The sequence below is a fragment of the Trachinotus anak genome, unplaced genomic scaffold, assembly GCF_046630095.1.
Source record: "Trachinotus anak isolate AG129_WGS33_773 ecotype Australia unplaced genomic scaffold, CSIRO_AGI_Tana_v1 ptg000006l, whole genome shotgun sequence".
Lineage (NCBI taxonomy): Eukaryota > Metazoa > Chordata > Actinopteri > Carangiformes > Carangidae > Trachinotus > Trachinotus anak.
In genome coordinates, this window is record NW_027273857.1 from 726,302 (window position 1) to 747,942 (window position 21,641).

General features: G+C 42.8%; 2 protein-coding genes and 2 long non-coding RNA genes across 9 annotated transcripts; 2 read left to right on the top strand and 2 right to left on the bottom strand.

Moving 5' to 3' along the window:
• Positions 1–149: 149 nt before the first annotated feature.
• Positions 150–5,182, top strand: LOC139622344 (vesicle transport protein SFT2B-like). Of its 2 annotated transcripts, XR_011691208.1 has the most exons (9): positions 150–351; positions 1,639–1,728; positions 2,854–2,939; positions 3,343–3,424; positions 3,532–3,567; positions 3,756–3,814; positions 3,908–3,937; positions 4,172–4,284; positions 4,679–5,182. XR_011691208.1 is itself a non-coding variant. In XM_071479592.1 (8 exons), the coding sequence occupies exons 1-8, from the start codon at positions 280–282 to the stop codon at positions 4,206–4,208; spliced, it is 492 nt and encodes a 163-aa protein (XP_071335693.1). In that variant the 5' UTR covers positions 150–279; the 3' UTR covers positions 4,209–5,182. The 2 variants fall into 2 exon arrangements, 1 of the variants encoding a protein (XP_071335693.1); XM_071479592.1 differs by having other exon boundaries at positions 4,172–5,182.
• On the bottom strand, positions 3,878–9,842 carry LOC139622353 (uncharacterized). Of its 2 annotated transcripts, none has more exons than XR_011691226.1 (3): positions 9,709–9,842; positions 5,389–5,459; positions 3,878–4,000 (listed from the first exon to the last, which is right to left on the bottom strand). It is a non-coding gene; the product is annotated as an uncharacterized lncRNA (long non-coding RNA). The 2 variants fall into 2 exon arrangements; XR_011691227.1 differs by having other exon boundaries at positions 5,389–5,462; positions 9,709–9,832.
• On the top strand, positions 5,325–16,996 carry LOC139622338 (T-box transcription factor TBX19-like). Of its 4 annotated transcripts, none has more exons than XM_071479583.1 (9): positions 5,325–6,910; positions 9,747–10,042; positions 10,804–11,080; positions 12,989–13,123; positions 13,560–13,621; positions 14,109–14,170; positions 14,581–14,739; positions 15,234–15,387; positions 15,548–16,996. In XM_071479583.1, exons 2-9 carry the CDS (start codon positions 9,747–9,749, stop codon positions 15,711–15,713), a joined length of 1,311 nt encoding a protein of 436 aa, XP_071335684.1. In that variant the 5' UTR covers positions 5,325–6,910; the 3' UTR covers positions 15,714–16,996. The 4 variants fall into 4 exon arrangements, with proteins under 4 accessions (XP_071335684.1, XP_071335681.1, XP_071335683.1 ...); XM_071479580.1 differs by having other exon boundaries at positions 15,261–15,387; XM_071479582.1 differs by having other exon boundaries at positions 15,261–15,387; positions 15,552–16,996.
• Positions 16,997–20,050: 3,054 nt separating this feature from the next.
• LOC139622350 (uncharacterized) lies at positions 20,051–21,510 on the bottom strand. Its single transcript, XR_011691223.1, has 2 exons — positions 20,950–21,510; positions 20,051–20,676 (listed from the first exon to the last, which is right to left on the bottom strand). It is a non-coding gene; the product is annotated as an uncharacterized lncRNA (long non-coding RNA).
• Positions 21,511–21,641: the final 131 nt, after the last annotated feature.

Sequence of the window (21,641 nt, forward strand, 5' to 3'; positions counted from 1 at the left end):
CTAGTCTGGACCAGTGTAGCTGTCAGACTGGTTGAACGCAGTAAAAGTACAGCACGCAGTGCAGTAGAGGTACAAGTACCACAGTACCGAGCAGGGACTGGAGGCTGATGCGGGGAAGCAGCGCCTCCCTCGGCCTCGCCGTGGCCGCAGCCGGGACTGCAGGCGGAAGTGCTGCACCTGTTGAGGCGTTGACGTCTCTCCTGCAGTTTTACCGTCTCTCACCTGAGACACACACCTGGAAACATCTGGCAGCTCAGCAGGTGTCGGGCAGCAGGACTCATGGATAAATTAAAGAAGGTGCTGAGCGGCCAGGACGATGGAAGCAGCGCGGACGGGACCGGGATTCTGGAGGTGAGCGCCGCTAGCATCCCCGTGGTCTTTAGCCTGGTAGCTGCTGAACATGCGACCTGTCATGAGCCCGATCAGCTTCACGAACGATCCCTGTAATGTCCAGTGATCCGAGGCCGAGGCTGCTCTCACTGCCTCAGACCTTTGTCTTCCGTTATATGAGTCGATAAATCCACTTCAAGTGAGTTCGTGTTTGTGAGGATGGATTAACTTTTGGACGTAGAGGAAACTAAATCATGAACAAATGAGTCTAAAAGTGACGGAGCTGTGTTGAAAGCCCGAGGAGATTCTGCTCCTTCCAGTGCCCAGGAAGCTTTTCCTCCATGTCCGTGCTGCTGAGAACCGCGAGGTCTGTCTGTGAACTCCCCTGCAGCCTGGAGCATCTCTGGCTTTCAGAGTCAGAGTCAGAGTCAGAGTCAGAATCTGTCTGTGAACTCCCCTGCAGCCTGGAGCATCTCTGGCTTTCAGAGTCAGAGTCAGAGTCAGAGTCAGAGTCAGAATCTGTCTGTGAACTCCCCTGCAGCCTGGAGCATCTCTGGCTTTCAGAGTCAGAGTCAAAGTCAGAGTCAGAGTCAGAATCTGTCTGTGAACTCCCCTGCAGCCTGGAGCATCTCTGGCTTTCAGAGTCAGAGTCAGAGTCAGAGTCAGAATCTGTCTGTGAACTCCCCTGCAGCCTGGAGCATCTCTGGCTTTCAGAGTCAGAGTCAAAGTCAGAGTCAGAGTCAGAATCTGTCTGTGAACTCCCCTGCAGCCTGGAGCATCTCTGGCTTTCAGAGTCAGAGTCAGAGTCAGAGTCAGAATCTGTCTGTGAACTCCCCTGCAGCCTGGAGCATCTCTGGCTTTCAGAGTCAGAGTCAGAGTCAGAGTCAGAATCTGTCTGTGAACTCCCCTGCAGCCTGGAGCATCTCTGGCTTTCAGAGTCAGAGTCAGAGTCAGAGTCAGAGTCAGAATCTGTCTGTGAACTCCCCTGCAGCCTGGAGCATCTCTGGCTTTCAGAGTCAGAGTCAGAGTCAGAGTCAGAGTCAGAGTCAGAATCTGTCTGTGAACTCCCCTGCAGCCTGGAGCATCTCTGGCTTTCAGAGTCAGAGTCAGAGTCAGAATCAGAATCTGACTCTGGATCAGTTCGTTTGAGCTCCAGCACAACAAAGACCTTGGTCCTGCTGCCTGCTTCCTCAGTGTGTCCTTGGTGTCTTTGTGTGGTCATTTGTTTCAGTTCTTCTTCACTCAGCTTGTGGTCTGCGTCTTTTGATGATGATGATGATGATGATGATGATGATGATATCTGTGCAGAGAGCCAATCAGGCGTCGACCTTGGCCTGGGGGACGAGGATGAAGGGCTTTGTGATCTGCTTCGTCCTTGGTGTGTTCAGCTCCATCCTGGTGAGTGTGTGTGTGTGTGTGTGTGTGTGTGTGAGTGAGTGAGTGCGTGAGTGTGTGTGTGTGTGAGTGAGTGTGTGTGTGAGAGAGTGTGTGTGTGTGTGTGTGTGTGAGTGAGTGTGTGTGTGAGAGAGTGTGTGTGTGTGTGTGAGAGAGTGTGTGTGTGTGTGAGAGAGTGTGCGTGTGTGTGTGTGTGTGTGAGAGAGTGTGTGTGTGAGAGTGTGTGTGTGTGTGTGTGAGAGAGTGTGTGTGTGTGTGAGTGAGTGTGTGTGTGAGAGAGTGTGTGTGTGTGTGTGAGAGAGTGTGTGTGTGTGTGAGAGAGTGTGCGTGTGTGTGTGTGTGTGAGAGAGTGTGTGTGTGAGAGTGTGTGTGTGTGTGTGTGTACCATTGTGTTACAGCAGCACTACACAACACTGTGTCTATGGTAACAGCCGGTCTGTCTGTTCCCTTTGATTCTGTCTGTTGGTCTCTGTCTGTTTCTATGGAAACAGTCTGCCTCTTTTTTCTGTGTATCCATGGTAACACTCTTTCTTTTTCCCCTGAATGTATCAATGGTAACAACCTGTCTCTTTTCCCTGTATGTGTCCATGACAACAGTGTTTCTCTGTCTGTATCCATAGTAATAGCCAGCATGTCTCTTCTGCTTGTTTCTATGGTAACAGCCTGTCTTTCTATCTGTCTTTCCTGTCTGCTTCTACATTCACAGCTCGTTTGTCAGACTTTCTGTCTGTTTCTATGGCAACAACCTTTCTTCTTGTCGGTATCCATGGTAGCAGCCTGTCTGTTGGTAATATTCTGTCTGTTCCTATGGTAAGAGCCCATCAGTCCTTCTTCATGTCTGTATCCATGGCAACAACCCGTCTCTATGGTTGCTGTCTGTTTTTTCTGTTTCTATGACAACAATCTGTCCTTCTGTCTGTATCCATGATCACAGCATGTCTATCTGTACTGTCTTCTGTTTCCGTGGTAACATCTTTTCTGGCTGTCTGTATCCAAGGCAACAATCTGTCTGTCAGTCTCCAGCTGTTTCTGTGGTAACCACCTGTCATGTCTTGCTGTATCCATTGATCGTGGTCTGTCTCACCCGCCTGTTTCCATAGTAACAGCCTGTCTGTCTCTTGTATTCAGGGCACCTGTATGCTGTGGATCCCAGGAATTGGTCTCGCTGTGTTCGCTGTCCTCTACAGTGTGGGAAACATCTGCGCTCTGGCCAGGTACCAACCAGAATCCACCATGTCTGACCTGGTCTGACCTGGTCTGACTGGACCTAGTCCACATTAGTCTAAACGAGGTCAGACTGGGTCAGGTCAATCAATCAAACTTTATTTGTGTTGCACCTTTTGTACAGGTGAGTGCCGTTCTAAAATAAATGAGGATATAAAATAAAACTAGATGAAATACATTAAAGAAAAATAAAAAATGGCCATAAATGAAAATGATTAAAGGTGATGTTGACCGTTTAAAGTTTTTGTCCTGGCATGAACTGGGAAACTACATTACCCATCATCCCCGGGCGTTTGTGTATAGCTCAGTGTCTAAAGAGAAGGACCTGCTGCCCTCTGGTGGAGGACCTCAGTATCACCTGTAACCTGTCAGGTCACTGTGATGTGATTTCAGCACCATGTTCCTGGTGGGTCCGTGTCGACAGCTGAAGACCATGTGTGCTAAAGAGAGGGCGCTCGCCACCGCCATCATGCTGGTGAGGACAGACACACACACGTGACGTGGCACAGACGTAGAGCAGCAGTTCAGGTGAAGGTTCACGCTGTCGTCCGTCTATCCTCAGGTGTCTCTGTGTCTCTGCAGGTCTGCCTGGCGCTGACGCTGTGTGCTGCTTTCTGGGTGAGAAACAAACACACAAATTACTTCAGTTCTTCACAGGATGAAGCTTTACTGACACTGATCATTAACAGACTCAGGAAACACTGAGATAAAGATTTAATGGTGAATATTTCACCTCTGTTCTGGTTGTTGTGTAAAAAAAACAGAGCAGAATAAAAACATGTTTGTTAAAGCTTCTCTCTCTGCAGTGGAAGAATAATGGTCTGGCCCTGCTGTTCTGTGTCCTTCAGTTTCTGGCTTTCACCTGGTATAATACACACACACAAACACACACACACACTCAGAGTGTTTACCTGCCTGTGTGTTTTACCTGTCTGACTGCTGCTGTTGTTCATCGCAGGTATGGCCTTTCATACATCCCCTTTGCCAGGTAACACACACAAACACACACCTGTATGATGTGTGAGCTCAGTATCGACCGCTGCAGTGGGTCCTAATTATTCACAGTGAAAAGGGTTAAACGTTTGTTGTCAGTGTGAAACGTTGTTGGGACCAAAGCTAAAAGTGTATCCATCAAGTATAAAGAGTGTTGAGTTAAAAAGTCTCATTAATGAACCTGATGAACACAGGTGAATTACTCTCACCTGTCCTCTCTCTCTTTCAGAGACGCCGTCATCAAATTATTCTCAATCTGTGTGTAGACCCCACCCACCCCTGAGCCCCCACCTGTCTGACCAATCAGGACGCAGGATCCTGAGTGGTTGGTGTCCAATCAGCAGTGACAACATTTCAATCTGAGCACCAGTGAACGTCTTAAAAAAAACACATTAGACCTGGTTTCCATGGAGACCAGTTCTCTCTCCCTGTACAGTTTGTGTAACTTCCTGTTTCCTGTCGGTTCCACCTGGACTCACACCAGGACACGATCGACCCACACACACCTGAGGACGAGTGGGTCCTGGATCCAGGTCTCCACTGTTGCTCCATGTTTCTAAACTCTGCTGCTTCTTTAGTCGCGAATATTTAATGTGAGACAGAAACTTTCAATCTGGAGCTGAGTTTTCAGATCTGATGATGTCAGCATGTACCCAGGTACGCCGTGACATCACTGCTGCTTTGATAATTGATCGTTGTCAGTTATTAAGATGAAATATAAAACACTTGCTGTTGTAGCTTCTTAAATAAAACTATGAGTCGACAAGTTATTGATCAGATTGATGGATAACTGTGGTGAGTCGCAGCACACGTCACATCTCCTCATGTTGTTTACGGACACCTACGTCTGCTCCGCCCCCGCTGGTCACACCTGTCTGTGAGCAGAGCAGGTGGAGCTGATCCAGGTAAAGCAGTGAACCATCACTAACAGGTCATTTATCAAAAGGAAGAAGAAGATGAATGATGGAGATTTTACTGATCACACAATGATCAGATAAATAATGTTGTGTGTGTGTGTTGTCTGAACCACAGAGACTCTGTCGGCAGGTTTTGTGTGAGTGACGGTGTCAGTGGTGCTCAGCTCCACCGGCTCCTCCTCCAGTTCTCCCAGTTTATCCTCTGGTTGTCCTGGTCCAAGAGATTTCAGCACAAACATTCACACAAAGTCAAAAACCATTTCACCTGTGTGTCGTCTGTGTGTCGTCTGTTTTCACTGTGAATAAATGTTGTTTAACGCTCAGTGTCCAGCAGTTTGTCTCATTCAATCTGATTCACACTCCACCAGCCTCCGGTCTGGAGCAGAGCTACAAACCCAGACCAGACCAGACCAGATCAGACCCAGACCAGACTGAGTCAGAGTTTCATTTCTTACATCCATAAAAGCAGTAGTGTGAGTTCTGTCCTCAGTAGTGTGTGTTTTGTGTTACCTGGTCTTCTGGTGTTTACCTGCTTCCGTCGTTAACGTCTCCTTTATGCCTGTTAAGTCTCTAAAGCCTGTAATCTCCACCCTCCACCGCCTGCTGATTAAAACACACACACACAATAAAACACACACACACACACACTCCCTTTTTCAGGCAGCAGCCACAGTCCAGATATCGTATGTCGCCGTGCGTGTGTTTCCAGATGTTCTGCGTTTGGATTTGACCTATTCTCTATTACATGCTGATCTGAGCAGCTGATGGTGTTTTTCTTCAACACTGTCGTATGACATTTAAACCATCAGTGTGCGCCTCCCACACACTGATGGTTTTTGTTTTTATTTCAGTCAGATCAACTAATCCTTTCAGTTAATCAATGAGTATCAGAAAAAAGTGATGTCACTATCTGCGTCCACACGAGCCGGCGAATTTTAAAGAAAATGTGAATCCACTCTGGTGTTTTCTGGTTGTTTCATAAACATCTCTGTCACCCCAGTTTTCTTCTTCCACACTAAAAGAGAGGCAGGAGTTTTCAGATTCATTCACGGTATTAAAAAAAACCGACATTTTCCCTGGTCACACTGGACTGTACGGAGCCCTGTGGGCGTCGAATGACAAATATGGAGGATTGAAGACGCAGTTTCTCCGTTCACTTTGGAAAAAGGAAAAAAATGTGGTGTGTTTGAGTTTGTTTTCAAAATGTTCCCTCCCCTCAGGTGGGTTTTTTAAATGATCCACTCTAGAGACTGTTGACAAAAAAAAAAAAAAAAAAAAGCTGTCCACACTAAAACATGACGCTGATGTTTCCCTCGTTTTCAGGCGTGTCTATGCTTCGGACTGATTTAGTAAAAATTCAGTTTTCTTCATCAAACCCGAAACTGTGTTTTTAGGTTTATCACCTCTGTTTTTCAGATTTACAGAGGAAAAGCTCAGTTTAGTGAAGTCGTGTCGTGTGGATCGGGCACCAAACTGCATAGAAAAAAACGTTAATTTAATTTGTCCATGTTTGTGTGAGAGTTGAAACAAGCAGATTTGAAATCAGTTGTTGTCCATGTTGAATCATAGATTGGTTCCTTTTACTCAGTTTTTATGAATAATCAATAATTGAAATCAGTCCAGAATATATTGTCTCTTTGTATTGATCCCTCTTTGTGACATATTGGTTTCGTAATCTTGATTTGGCCTCTTCTGTTTTGATCAAAATCACAAGCTAATAAAGCTTCAGTGAAACTGGCATTGAGTGGTCGAGCGAGGCTAATCATGTGTGTGAAAGAGGAGAGAGAGTGGCAGATTGAGGTAGTGTGTGTGTGTGTGTGTGTGTGTGTGTGTAATGGGGGGAGAGAGAGCGGTAGAGCGAGGTATAGTCAGACTGTCCTGTGATTGTTTCTGACGTGTTCAGTTGGAGCTGAGCAGCTTCACATCACACAGCGAAAGACTCTTAATTAATTAACATCATTTATTAACAGTTATTTTTAATTAACACTTTAATTCTCAGTTTTTCACATTTAGTTTTTGGATTAATTCACCTTTCCAGCTCAGTGGCACAGGTAAGTTCAGTTTTATCAGCTTTCATCTTTATGGGTGAATCAATGTGTCAGTGTTTTATGCTTGTTTTAGTTTTCATTGAAGACTAATTTTTATTGTGTTTTTAATGGTTTTAATAATTATTTGATCTTTGTCTTTGAAAGTGCTTCTCTTCCTCAGAATTCATCCACAGAAAAGAAATCCTCCGCTCCCTCCACCTCCAGCAGACCATAATTAAGTAATTATTTAATTAGAATTTAAAAAAAAATACATCAAAAGTATAATATTTACATTTACATACCTGTGAATATAAATGATAATGTAACAAGTATAAGTAGGTGAGTATGTTCTATTCACCAAAACAGGTTTAAAAATAAACACTACAAAAAGGAAAAGGAAAATGAAAACCTCTAAGATTATTTTAGATTGTGGATTATTTTACATCATCTAGTTGGATTACTTTAAATCATCTAGTTGGATTACTTTAAATCATGTAGATGGATTATATTAAATCATGTATAAGGATTATATTAAATCATGTAGATGGATTATTTTAAATAATGTGGATTATATTAAATCATCTAGTTGTATTATATTAAATCATGTAGTTGGATTATTTTAAATAATGTGGATTATATTAAATCATGTAGCTGTATTATATTAAATCATGTGGATTATATTAAATCATGTAGTTGGAGTTCTGAAAGCTTTAATGCACAGTGAGGTTTTGCTGCTGTTGTGTACGTTCTGATTATTGTTCCTACAAATAATTATTAGTTTGCTGAACTTTAGAATTTAGTATAAATATTTTCAACTCAAAATAAATGAATTAATAATTAATTTAATTAATTAATTAGAGCGTACAGTATATTGTTGAGTAAAAGCTGTAACTTCAGTGAAGTGGTTGCAGCTGCGAGCGAATCAGTGATGACAGAAATGAGTTGACATGAGATGAATCTCAGTGATGTTTGTTGTTTGTGTTTTATTGTTGTTTTGGACTCACTGTAATTTCCAGACACACACAGTGAATTTCATAAAGAAAAGAAAAGCTCCGTCCATTCTCCAGTTGTTAGTTTGAACCACACCGAGACACAAGTACCACACAGATAAAAGAGCGGCTGCTGATTCTGAACCTGTTTCTGAGGAAGAAGAAGAAAACTGGATGTTACTGCTCTAATGCAGCAGTTCTCAACCTTCTCATGTCCCATTGAAAATCTCTAAATGTTGACGGCCCACATCCGACCTGAAACAACACGGAGGCCAGAAAATGTCTCCGAGCACTTTTTATTCTAACGATGATGATCGAACATCCAGGACTGAGAACAGGAGAAGCTCGGAGGCTCCTGACTCGTCCTCAGATCCTCACCATGCTCCTGTCTCTGCCTTAAAAACTAGGACAGGAGCTCTAAAACATTTTTAATGTTTTAAAGATCATTTCATTATACAACATTACATTTTTTATATTTGATCTAAGAATCAGAACATTATTATTGCAGATCTAGTCATGAAATAAGTGAGATCATGTGTTTTCACACAAATCTGAAACTGAAAATAAGTTTTAACTTACATTCAGAGCTGGGAATTATTTTCTGTAGAGCTTGAATACAAATGAAGGAACCTGAGCTGGAAGCGGAGTCGAGGTTTTTAAAGCTGCTGTAGTAACAGAGGTTTGCTCTCTTGTGTGACAGGGTTTAATTCCCACAGTGAAAACAGCCTCAGCTAAACTGAACCTCTGAAGGACAGAGTCCCAGTTTTAAGAATTTAATCATGTAATCACCCCCCCCAACGCATCTCTTCATAATGTGCTGAGATGTGGAAAATTACAAACTTGTCCTAAGACCAACGTTGTTGTTGTGACCAAGCTTTGATTAAAACCCTCAGAAATGTGATTCATATTCTATTAAAATCAAACAAAAAAACAAAGTATATTTTTACATTTGGTGCCACCTCAAAAAAAATCTGATGTCTCGACTTTAAATATTTCTCTCAGTTGATCTGTTACTGGTAACTGTGTGTTATTAACAAAGGATTAACTGATGGTCCAACCTTCACACAGCTGTAGAGCATCTGGGGAGGGAGATTTTAAACCATCAACATTAAATTCAGTTCAGTCACTTAACCAGACCAGTGACGTCAGTGTTCGATTTCAGGTTTAATTTCCTCTAATGAGACGCATCAAGAAAAATGTTTGTGACAAAAATCTGCCGAACTCTGGAGAAAGCTTTTTTTACTTAAGGAGAAATTTAAGGGAATAATTGATGTTTAGTGGAATCAGTCAGAGGCTCCACTTTTCCTGTTGGTGTCACAGGTTTCATCCTGTTTGAGACTCATTTACAATATTTCAGACAAATTTATGGATCGAAGCTTCGAGAACTGATGGAGAGAAATGAGAAATTTTTATGGAAATGTGGAGGAAGCCACTGATGTATTCTTGGCTCCTTGACTTAAATTACATGGAAATTTAAGAGACTCTCCCCCAGCCTGCTACCACAGTTTGATTATTGATTATTGATTGACTTGATTATGACATTTAAGGCCAAAGTTTTGTCCTTGTGGAGGCTTCATTTAGGTGAAAGTCAGTTTGGTTTAGTGATGAGAGAAATGCAGCCTGGTTCTCAGGACCCAACGATCTGTCACAGAGCAGTCAGGTGCGTTCAGGTGCTTCTTCACCTGTGTCTCACTGCTGTTTGAGACGTTAGCCTGATACCGTGGAAATGAAAGTTTCATCTTCATTGAAGCTTCTTAACAACAAAACTGGGCCTCGAACTGTAGCTTTTACCCAGATGTGGACGCCATTGCTGTGTGTTTGGTCTCCACTGACCTCAAGGTTGATGTGTCTTTGTGTGTCTGTGTCTCCAGATGAAGGTGGAGGGGCTACTGGAGGACGGGGAGTCTGGTTCTGTGTCTTCAGGAGACCGGACCGGAGGTGGAGGTCCTGTTGTCACTACGGTCCGCAGTGGCGGGACGGCCTGCAGCCCGGGCTCAGCCGAGCGCTGCATGTCACGGCTGCTGAGCGCAGTGGAGAGCGAGCTGCAGGCTGGGCGGGAGAAGGGTGACCCGACAGAGAGGGAGCTCCGGGTGACGCTGGAGGACGCCGAGCTGTGGAGGAAGTTTCAGCACATCACCAACGAGATGATCGTCACCAAGAACGGACGGTAACCACAACCACCTGTTTCCAACTGAGACTCCAGGAAAGTTACTGATCAACCACGAAAACCACAACCTGTTTTCTACAGATAAAACACAAATATCAATAAATTAAAAAAGAGGGATTTTGTTAAATACAATATAAACTCAACAGAAAACACTGAATGAATAAAAAGTGAAGATGTGTTTGGGTGGAGGCTCCTCAGAAAGGAGGGGGGGGGGGGGTCTATTCACCAGGGTTATTCATTAGTGTGGATGCCCGCCGTTAGCTGCCTCTGTGGTCTGGTTGTTTTATCTGGCTGAGCTGAGGCGCGTTGACCAGTCGCGCCCTGCCGTGGGCAAACACTCCATTCACACCTGCAGAAGGCCACTTCAGACCGGCAGTGATGGAGGAGGGAGACTTACAGGGGAAGTTAGTGTTTATTCACAGAGATGAAGCTGTGGTTCCTCTGGAGCCTGTGCTCCACCTCTCATTTATCTGCCAGCAGCAGACACACGACAAGTGAAGGACCTTTAAACTCCAATGCGCTGTGGAGGAGGAAGTGACCTCACAGTTTACACAGTTTGAGTTTAAACCAGTGAATTAATCAGCAGCTGTTTGTGTTTCAGTCTCTGAGGTTTGGACAAAAACACAAACCTGTGGAGACGCAACTTTGAGTTGATGTGATGATTTCTCACTGTTTTATTTTAAGTGTTGATTCGTTCATCAGGAAAACGATCATCAGATCAGTTCATATAAAGACAGTGATCATCTCCAGTGTCTTTTCAGACGCATGTTCCCGGTCCTGAAGGTCAGCGTCTCTGGTCTGGACCCCAGCTCCATGTACTCCTTCCTGCTGGACTTTGTGCCGGCCGACGGCTGCCGCTGGAAGTTCGTGAACGGGGAGTGGGTGGCGGCTGGACGGGCGGAGGGGCGTGGCGAGGGGCGGAGCCACGGCGGCATCTACATCCACCCGGACTCGCCAAACTTTGGAGCTCACTGGATGAAGGCGGCCGTGACCTTCAACAAGGTCAAACTCACCAACAAGGTCAACGGAGGAGGACAGGTAAACTCACATGTGAAGCTGAGATCCTCTCTTCTGATTGGATCAGAGACTCAGATCCTCTCTTCTGATTGGCTGACTGACCTGTTGTTACGAGAGCTCCAGAGAGAAGCCTGAGAGAGGAGATGTAAAACTACACTGAGATGGTTTTTGGTTCTTAAAACTACAAATATATCTTCTGATGGAGATCAACACTTTGGACTAAAAAGTTAAAGTATGGACCTTTAAATTATAGACCACAGATCAGATGAGGTTGGGACTGAAGCACAAACACAGTCATGTGAGTTCACCTGTGCAGATGAGTGCAGGCCTCAGTGAAAAGCTTAGTAATGATCTCACAGAGAGATGAAGACTGATAATCCTCAGTTTTCTTCTTCTGAAGCTCTGAAGGAGCAGAGGGGACAACAACCGGTCCGACTGTGTGAAGTCTCAGGTTTAAACATAAATTCATTCATTCATTCATTTCTCTTTCCTTTCTGCTCTCTTCTCCTTTTTCTTCATCTTTAATCATCTTTTCCTCCCCTCTCCTTTTCCTCTTCTCTTCCCTCCTCTTCCTATTTCCTAACTTTTTCCTTTCTTTTCTTTCTTCTTCTGTTAATTTTATTTCTATCGCATTTACTTTCTTTCTTTCTTTTTCATTCTTTCATTTCTGTTTGTTTTGTTTTATTCAATAATTTGTTCATCACTTTTTTCCTCTCCTCTTCCGTCTTTCTTCCTCTTCTCCTCATTCTTCTTCTTCTGTCCATTATCTTCTGCTCTCTATATCAAGAGCGTCTCTCCATCTCTTCCTCTTTTGTCTCTCTCTCTCTCTCTCTCCTTCCCTATATTGCATTGGAGTGGGCGAGAGACTACCACCTCTAATTAGCCACTTCAGTCCCTCTCCTCGCTCACTTCACCTGCTCGCCCCCTCGTAACCACGGGAACGGGATAAACAGCTCTTAATTGGCGGGCAGCAGTTTAATGCACTTCCTGTCGAGAGCCGTTCACCACTCAGAGAGGCCTTCACACACACACACACACACACACACACACACACACACACACACACACACACACACACACACACACACACACACACACTTGCAGCACTACAAAATTGGCAATAATGTTGTTTATATTTACCCCATTATCCCTGTCCAAATATGACACACACACACACACACACACACACACACACACACACACACACTGGGCAGTAATGCAGAGTTGGAACAGAGAGCTCGACCATAATGAAATAATTGCTCAGCTTATTTGTACATTATGGTAATTATGTTTTTTACTGGTAAATTAATTTACCCATCATGCTTCAGATGGACGAGAGAGAGAGGTAAACTATATTCAAAAAGAGCCCACACACACTCCAGCTAATGTGGGCACTGCCAGGGTAAACACACACACACACACACACACACACACACACAGAGCCGGGGTCAGATGTGAAGCCAGCCTCTCAATCTGAATAGAAAACAGTTTGTTTTTGTGTGTCCGCCTGGAGGACTCTGATTGGTTAATCGGGCCTCGTTAGCGAGGCGGTGGAGGGAGGGTGGATGGAGAGAGCAGACAGATGGATAAACGAGTGTTTGAGCCAAAAGACAAAGATGGCTCCACTCCATGAACTGACTGGATGTGGCTTTTGTTGTTCATGGAGTCAGAGCTGGAACTTTCAGACCTGAAGAGTCACAGACGGGGTCACACAGGTGACGCCTGTCCACAGTGTGAATGTACACGAGCAGGTGTGCTCAGGTGTGGACCTGGAAACTGAAGTACTGATGGTGTAAAGGTATCTTCATATAGGTCAGGTGAGAAAGGTTAAGGTTTGATGGTGAAGCACCAACAGATGTGCTGGTGTACTGTAAATGAACAGGTATACACAGGTATGAACAGGTGTATGGACCTCTCTCTCTCTCTCAGATCATGTTGAACTCCCTCCATAAGTACGAGCCTCAGCTCCACATCGTGTGCGTCGGCTCTCGCCATCGTCTGGTTTCCAACGTGTCCTTCAAAGAAACTCAGTTCATCGCTGTGACGGCCTATCAGAACGAAGAGGTACACACACACACACACACACACACACACACAGAACAGAAGTTTGATTCTTTTTGGATCATGTATCACCTCATTTTGATAAACAGGACTTTTTTGAAAATCCATGGAACTACATGTTTATTCTACAGTTTTAACTCGTCCACTGTTAAAAACCAGAACCAATGCAATGCAATAAACTAGAAGAGGTGAGAATATGTTGTCGGGCCTCAGCTCAGAACTTTTACTCTTTTACAGAACTTGAAAAAGTTCAGACAGAACCAAAACTTCACGTAACTTCAGGAGATTTAAAAAGAAAAAATCTATTTATTCACAGGTTTTGTGTTTGTACATGGAGCATTTAATTATTTCATAAGTAAAACACATGGACATCTACCTTTATACTGTTTGGACCTTTCACAGAAATGGCTGTTGGATGTTTTGGTGTTTCTCTGTGCAGATCACAGCTCTGAAGATTAAATACAACCCATTTGCTAAGGCCTTCCTGGACGCCAAAGAGAGGTACGATGTCAACACCCTGAAGGTGACAAATACTCATCAAGTCATATTTTCTCCCGTCAATCATCTGACAACCCCTCAGATTTATCTGGTGACCCTTTGGAGGGACCTGACCCCATGGTTGGGAACCAGTAGGCCGAGCTATCTGAGTGTATATGACGTAGTTGAAGCAGCTCCACCTGAGCTTCTTCCACCACTGTACTAGTAATGGAATGAATGGCAGCAATGTGTAAAGCAGCCAGGTGTCGGCCGCAAACACTTAGCGCTTATCATTTCTCACCAGGATCACATAGGAAGTTAGCATTAGCAGGCGATTAGAGAGTCATTATCAGCTGCTCAGAGCTCGACTGTCTCACTCGTTTGGAGAGATGGTGTCAAGTGAGAGGGATACAGAAACCACACACACACACACACACACACACACACACACACACACACACACACACACACACAGGCTGCCCTCTGACAGTGTTTGGTTTATCCTCCTCAGAAACCCAGGGGGGCGGGGTTTACCGGACTCATCGGAGAGTCGTGTTTCAGGGATTCAACCCTGTGAGTCACTAAAGTTTTCAATAACTACAATAAATAGATCAGGAAAAATATATAATTTTTCTTTTTATATTTACACTGAAACAAAAGCATCATTTCAGAGACAGCATTTTATTTCTCTTTAATGTATGTATGTACAATATATAATGTTTATGTAGTAGAAAACATATAAATAAGAATATTTGTTGGGACAAAATTGGAAGACAATAATTAGTATGTATTGTTCCATGTTTATGTGTAGTATTTCCTATTATCTTATTAGTTAAACAAAGTCATTTATAATTAATCCATGAATGCAAAAATATGTAAGTATGTATATGTATAAATAATTTAGAATTACAACATTTAAATACAATAATAAATACATTTTAATAAATATTAATATAATAAATGTGTGTATATGTGTGTGTCAGGCTGGTCACTGTGCTCAGCTGGAGGAGGCGGGGCTTTCCCTTACAGCAGTAGCCTCCCGCTGCCATCGCATCATCACCACGGTTACAAACACCATGGTTACCCAGGACGACACACACCTTACTCCACCGCCTACCTGCCACACCGCTCACACTCCTCAGGTAACACTATGGATTTATATACACAGGTATATATGCAGCTACATACGCAGCTACATACGCAGCTATATACGCAGGTATATACGCAGCTACATACGCAGGTACATACGCAGGTACATACACAGGTATATACACAGGTACATAGACAGGTTTATACGCAGCTACATACGCAGGTACATATACAGGTACATACGCAGGTATATACGCAGCTACATACGCAGGTACATCCGCAGGTACATACACAGGTATATACGCAGGTATATACACAGGTATATACGCAGATACATAGACAGGTTTATACGCAGCTACATACGCAGCTACATACGCAGGTATATACGCAGCTACATACGCAGGTACATACGCAGGTATATACGCAGCTACATACGCAGGTATATACGCAGCTACATACGCAGGTATATACGCAGCTACATACGCAGGTATATACGCAGCTACATACACAGGTACATATACAGGTATATACGCAGGTATATACACAGGTAGTTTGGGTGTTATTTCTCTTGAAGGTGTCCAGGTGTTATCAGACGGATGGAGCGGCTCCTCCCCACGTCCAGCCTCCTCCTCTTCCTCCTCCACCTCCCTCCCCCTGACGAGCAGCATCCCTTCCTCACAGCCTCCTCCTCACAACTCCAGGTGAGGCCCCGCCCACAGCCTTATATGATTAACTTATAGAAAAACCTAGGTCCACTGCTACCTACCAGTTCACTGGTTCCGTATTACATTAAATATATATATATATATATACATTTATTAATATATTTAATATATATAACATGTTGATGTTTGTGTTCAGTCAGTATCCCTGTCTGTGGACGGTTGGATGCAGTGAACTCAGCCCCTCCCACTCGCCATGCACTGCTCTCCACGGACCAATTAGCAGCGAGAGTCTCATGCAGCCTACCAATCACGGTCGAGTAGGCGGTGCTGGGTGGGCACCTGGCCCCACCCACTCTTTCTGAGGAGGGATGTGATTGATCAAAGGGATAACTCAGATAATTCTCGCTGACTAGATGACTACAGGTGACCAGTATCTACCAGTGATTACTGCTGCTGACCATTGGTTTAAACTGGTGACCATTGGTTTATACTGTTGACTATTGGTTTAAACTGTTGACTATTGGTTTATACTGCTGACCATTGGTTTAAACTGGTGACTACGAGTTTAAACTGTTGACCATTGGTTTATACTGGTGACCATTGGTTTAAACTGTTGACTATTGGTTTAAACTGGTTACTATAAGTTTATACTTGTGATAATTGGTTTAAACTGGCGACTATGAGTTTAAACTGTTGACTATTGGTTTAAACTGGTGACTATGAGTTTATACTTGTGATAATTGGTTTATACTGGTGACTGTGAGTGTATACTGGTGACTATTGGTTTAAACTGGTGACTATGAGCTTAAACTGGTGGTTACTTGTATATTACAGAGACCACTGGTGGCTAAAAAAATCCATGGCAGAGTATAACTGCTAGTGACTAGTTATTCACCGACTATTTGTGGCTACGTTTAACTGCTGGTGGCCATTAGGTTCTACTGGTGGCTCCCAGTAACTATCTGTGGCTACCTGAAGATACTGGTGGTAGACAAATAATTAAAGCGTGAGGTAACCTCCGACTTTCTAGTGGTTATTTTTAGATACTAATATCATCTGCTGGGGTCGACTACCTTCTGCTAGAGGCACATATTGGTAACCAGTGGCAGTTACACATTCATGCATGTCAATATATCTCATCATTTTATTTCAGTGAAATGACTGAATGAAAACAACAGTCCTGATGCTGACTCTTAGACTCTGTCCTGGTGTTGGTGGTGTTATGGCGCCCCCTGGCTGTCAGTCAATATTCTGTCTTTATTTACATCTGTACAATCCATCGTCAGTGTTTGAAGTTAAGAGAATGATATCTGATCGATATCTGATCGTTATCTGATCCATATTTGATTGACAGGACCAGCTGACAGTTAAAAAAAGACATATTTCCTGTCCAGTTGTGTCGTTATTTCAGCTGCTGCATGTTGTTGGTTTGTTGCTGTTTCTGAAATAAAATTAAAACAAAACATTAAAAATACATGAAATGAAAATGAAAATGAAAGTTTCATGTTTTTAGCTCTGTTGTCTGTGGAAATAATGAATTCTTCTTCTTCTGCTGCTGTTGTTGTTTGTTGCTGCATGAAGTTCACAGCATGGATGAGACAGAGACTGTGATTCAGTTGTGTGTCAATAAAGGTTTGAATGAACAGTTTGCTTGTTTGTTGTTGCTTATTTTGTCTACAATAAACATCCCTCCACTCAGTGTCTTAATATTGAAGCTAAACTCCAGCAAAGAGAAAAACTGGATGAAATGAAACGTTAGGATTAAGAAAAAAAAAGTAAAATCTACACTTGTGTGTATGATTATGAGGTAACAAGTCAAACATTTGCCTTTTTTAAGTTAAAATTATAAGATCATATACTTAATGGTTCCAGATTAAATGGCTAATATTACATACAAATATCATATTTTGTATGTAAACTGTATATTTGAAATGTCTTTATATTTGTTTTGTGAATTTCTGTGATGGCAATGAGACATTTTAAATGAAAAATTAAACATGTTAAAGACAATAACTATTAAGTTACTTATCTCATAATTTTGACCAGAATGTTGAAATTGTATTGTTTTATGAAAAATATTTGCTCACTTTGAATTTGATGCAGCAGCATGTTTGATAAAGTTGGGACAGGCTCATGTTTCCCAATGTGTTCACCAGCTCTTCTTTTAACGACACTCTGTAAACATCTAGGAGGTTTGACAGTAAAATGTCCCGTTCTTGACAGATACAGGATTTCAGCTGCTCAACCGTTCAGGGTCTCCTTTGTCGTATCTTTAGTTCATGATGCTCCAGATGTTTTCAGTGGGTTCAGGTCAGTTTAGAGTCCGGACTCTTCTGCTGCGGAGCCATGCTGTTGTAATACACTCAGAATGTGGTTTGGTGCTGGTTTTCAGTGTCTTTGCTCAGAGATATCTCTGGATTCTCTGAATCTTTAATGATATTATTAACCGTAGAAGCTGAAATTCACTAATTCTTTGCAGTTTTACATTTAGGAACATTTTTCTTAAACTGTTGCACTGTTTGCCCACAGTCTTTCACAGAGTGGTGAACCTCTCCCAACCTTGACAGCACAGAGACTCTGCCTCTCTGGAGCCTCTTTGATACCCAATCATCCACTGACCTATTGCCAATTAACCTCATTAGTTGTGAGATATTCAAAGAGGTTTTTTTCTTTAGTGTTACACAACTTTTCCAGTCTTTTGTTGCCCCTGTCCCACCTTTTTAAAAACATGTTGCTGCATCATATTCAAACTGAACAAATATTTTTCATAAAACAGTAAAAAAAAAAAAACCCTGTTTCTAAAAGTCCCAACATTTTAGAAACAGGGTTGTTCTGTTTACACAGGTTTTTGGCATCAGACAAAATACCTGCTGATACAGAGCAGCACAACAGTTTATTCTTCCTGCTTGATCAAATGCTTATTCATTATTTCAGCATTCAGGAAATCTGGCTTCCTTCCTATTTGTCTTTTTCATCAAGTTATTTCAGTGCAGCCAAACAATGACATGAATGAAAATGTGGTGATAATGTGAGGTGCTGAAACATGTTGGTGATAAATGATCTGACTGAAACTAGTAGAATGGAAAAAGCTCGAGCTCCTCACACATTTCAAACATCTACCTTTGTATCAGCAACACTTCAAAAACAACTTGACTCTACTTCAGTGTCAAATCTTTGGGACCTCAACACAACAAAGAACAACACACAAGACTTCTGCTAACTGCTAACAACATTATAAAACATTTTTAACAAGTTCAAGAATGACTGACATCACTTATAAAACTAACTATTTTGCACATTTGTTTTCTGGTTGAAAATAAAAATATCCTGAGCTCATCAGTACATATTTGTCTAATGTGCTCTGTCTCACATCCACACAGTCTACAGATACACACCAGCTTTGACAGGACTACAGCCAGGAACACGGTAAACAAGGACGTTGAAAGTGTGTCCATGTGAGTGAAGCTGCAGGACAGTACAGCTCCAGAGCTCAGGGTGGCTGTTGTACGTTGACAGCAGCTCTAAAGTTGATCCACAAGTATGTGCAACTGGCCGCCGTGCTCACCGTCTGAGGGAGCGAATCTGACTTCAATCTCTAACGCAGACGACATCAGAACCTGTCACAGATCTCACCATCCTCCATCATCAATGCTCTTATGTCCTGATGTAAAAACCACTAACTCTGCTTCTCTGCTGGAGCAGCTGGAGAGACAGTCATCAACTTTCCTGTTGTTGGTTTGAGATCATCGTACATCTTCAGCATATCCAGCACACTGAGGAAAAACCTCCTGAGAGTTGGTCCTGCGACAGCTGCAATGTTGTCCAGTGCATATTTTGGTTGCTGGATTATTTGCTTGTGGGCCACTTGGAGCAGCACAGCTTTCAAATTATCTTGTGTCGGTACCGTTCTTACTCCCATCAGGAAGCTCTTCCTCATCATCACCAACAAAAGATGACGCTCAGACTGACTGAGACACAACATCAGAGAGTCCAACAGGAAATGAGGTGAGACAGGATGTTCACCAAATGTAAAGGCTTGAGGTGCTGAGAAGGAATCAATCCCTTGGCCAATATCCTACCAACAGATTTCCATTCTTCCTCTTGCCACTGTGGGGACAGTGAGGCCCCCCCACCCGTCTGCACCCTCTGCTGCACAGTCTAAAAATTCTGTCCAGAAAGCAGCGTATACATCAGCATCAGCATCTGCCCCCATCTCATCACCAAAGCTCCACGGAGCAGCTCGTCACTGCTTCATCCTTAAACTGGGTCACATGCAGAAGTTCACAGGTCGACCTGCTGGAGCAGCAGTGGAGACGACAGCCTCATCTCCCACAGTGGGAGTCTGTTGTTCACCGTCATGTATTCTCTGTGTCAACTGCTAGTGCAGTGGAAAACATGCACATTTGTTCATGAGTTTTTATATCATGAACAACTATTACTAACCTTCTAGATTGTGTCGCGCAGAGAGAGAGACTGAACACTTTTATATACAGTCTGTGCTCGACCACAGCTAAATTCATGCGCCTAGCCAGTGCAGCAGCTTGTTGTCGCTGCCAATGCTAAGTTTGTTTGCTCTCTTCTGTTACTGGTGGTCAAACACACAGTTGGTTAGTTGACATAAATGACATGTAACTGATTGCACTTTGTAGAACTTTATATTTGAGATTTTTCGACTATTTTAGATAATAAGCAGAATTAATTCAGGGTGGTGATGGCAGTTTACTACCAATCCAGATTTATTTACAAATTACTGGACTGAAATACATCTCACCTCATCACCCTTCACACACTGGGAATGTGAACCACAAGAAACCCACACTTGTTAAACAATATCCAGGAACAAGTTTAAGTACAAAACAAATGCAAAATTTTAACCCTTGGTCCTCAGATGAAACACATACAAAGACATTTTCTTTTATGAAAATAGATGAATTATTGTTCCAGTTAAATCTACGGTTGAATTGGCAAGATATGACTTGCCCCTTTATTTAGTTATTTATTTGTTTGAAGAGTCTTTTCTCAGTCCATGAAATAAAGAACACCAAAGAGTCATGAATCCAACATTGAAAAAAAAAAGGAGGAAAAATCCCAAATGTGTCCCTTTAATTGTCCTCAACAAAAAAATGAAATGCTGACCAGCCAAAAAAAAAAAAACCCAAAACCGTATAGAGTTCTACATATATTTGTATAATATGTGAAAGGGGGGGTATGTGTGTGATTTGCCTGGAATAATCCAAGGAGTCACGGAGATAATGAGCAGCAACTCTCCTCCTCTTCGGCCGCCGGGAACACCAACAGTCTCTCCCTCCAAAGTCCATCCACTAGCTGGGAAACAGCACATCATCGGGCGAAATGAGGCAAGCGAGGTGCAAAGCTTGGATACAGGAAACACACACTGACTCTGCTGCAGCATAAACTCAGTGATAAACCGTAATATTCGCAAAACTTAACACAATACAGTTAAACACACTGTATATTACATGGCAAAAGAAAAGAAAAAACACATTACCTAATGCAATGATGAGTAAAACCACACTATGCAAGATGAAACTGCTGCTCTGCAGAAACGTCAAGTGTGTGAATTCAACAGGACACTACCTGAGCGCAGGTAAACAGCGGTTAGCTTCGCTGGCCGTTAGCTTCGCTAGCCGTTAGCATGCTAATAACATGACTGACATTAACATTAACATTACTCTGAAACTTCACCGCGACACAGAGGACGGGATATGTGGAAACATCACATTATCAGGAGACATGAGGGGCAAAGCCTGGACACAGGAAACACACACTGACTCTGCTGATCGAAACCCGCGATTTCCCGCGACTCCCACGAGAAGCACCATGGTAACAACTGGCGGTCGTAAAACGGCCGTACCATAACACTGTCGTAACCCTTTAAAGGGCATTACACACAAAAAGTACTAATACACCAACACATAACTGATATTACAGCTGGGTTACAAAATCATACAGCACTGTTTGAAGTCCAGGCTAATTAGCAGCAGCAACCGTAGCAACTGCCCCTGAGAGCTTCAGGGTTTTGAGCTTTGTCATTAGAGAACTTATGTTGTTCATTCAGAAAACAGAGGATTTGTTTCTCAGGTGAATGCCCAACGCCTCTGTAGAATCTGACCACCTTCTTTCTCTTCATTTTCTGGATTTTATTTCTGATGTATGTTCAAGACTACAATACTGTTGAGGTTCTTATGTTCATGATGTTGAAACAGGTTGAAAAGAAGAGGGGGACGACATATTTAAAGCTGAAGTTTTTAGTTTATGTGTTCAGTTGA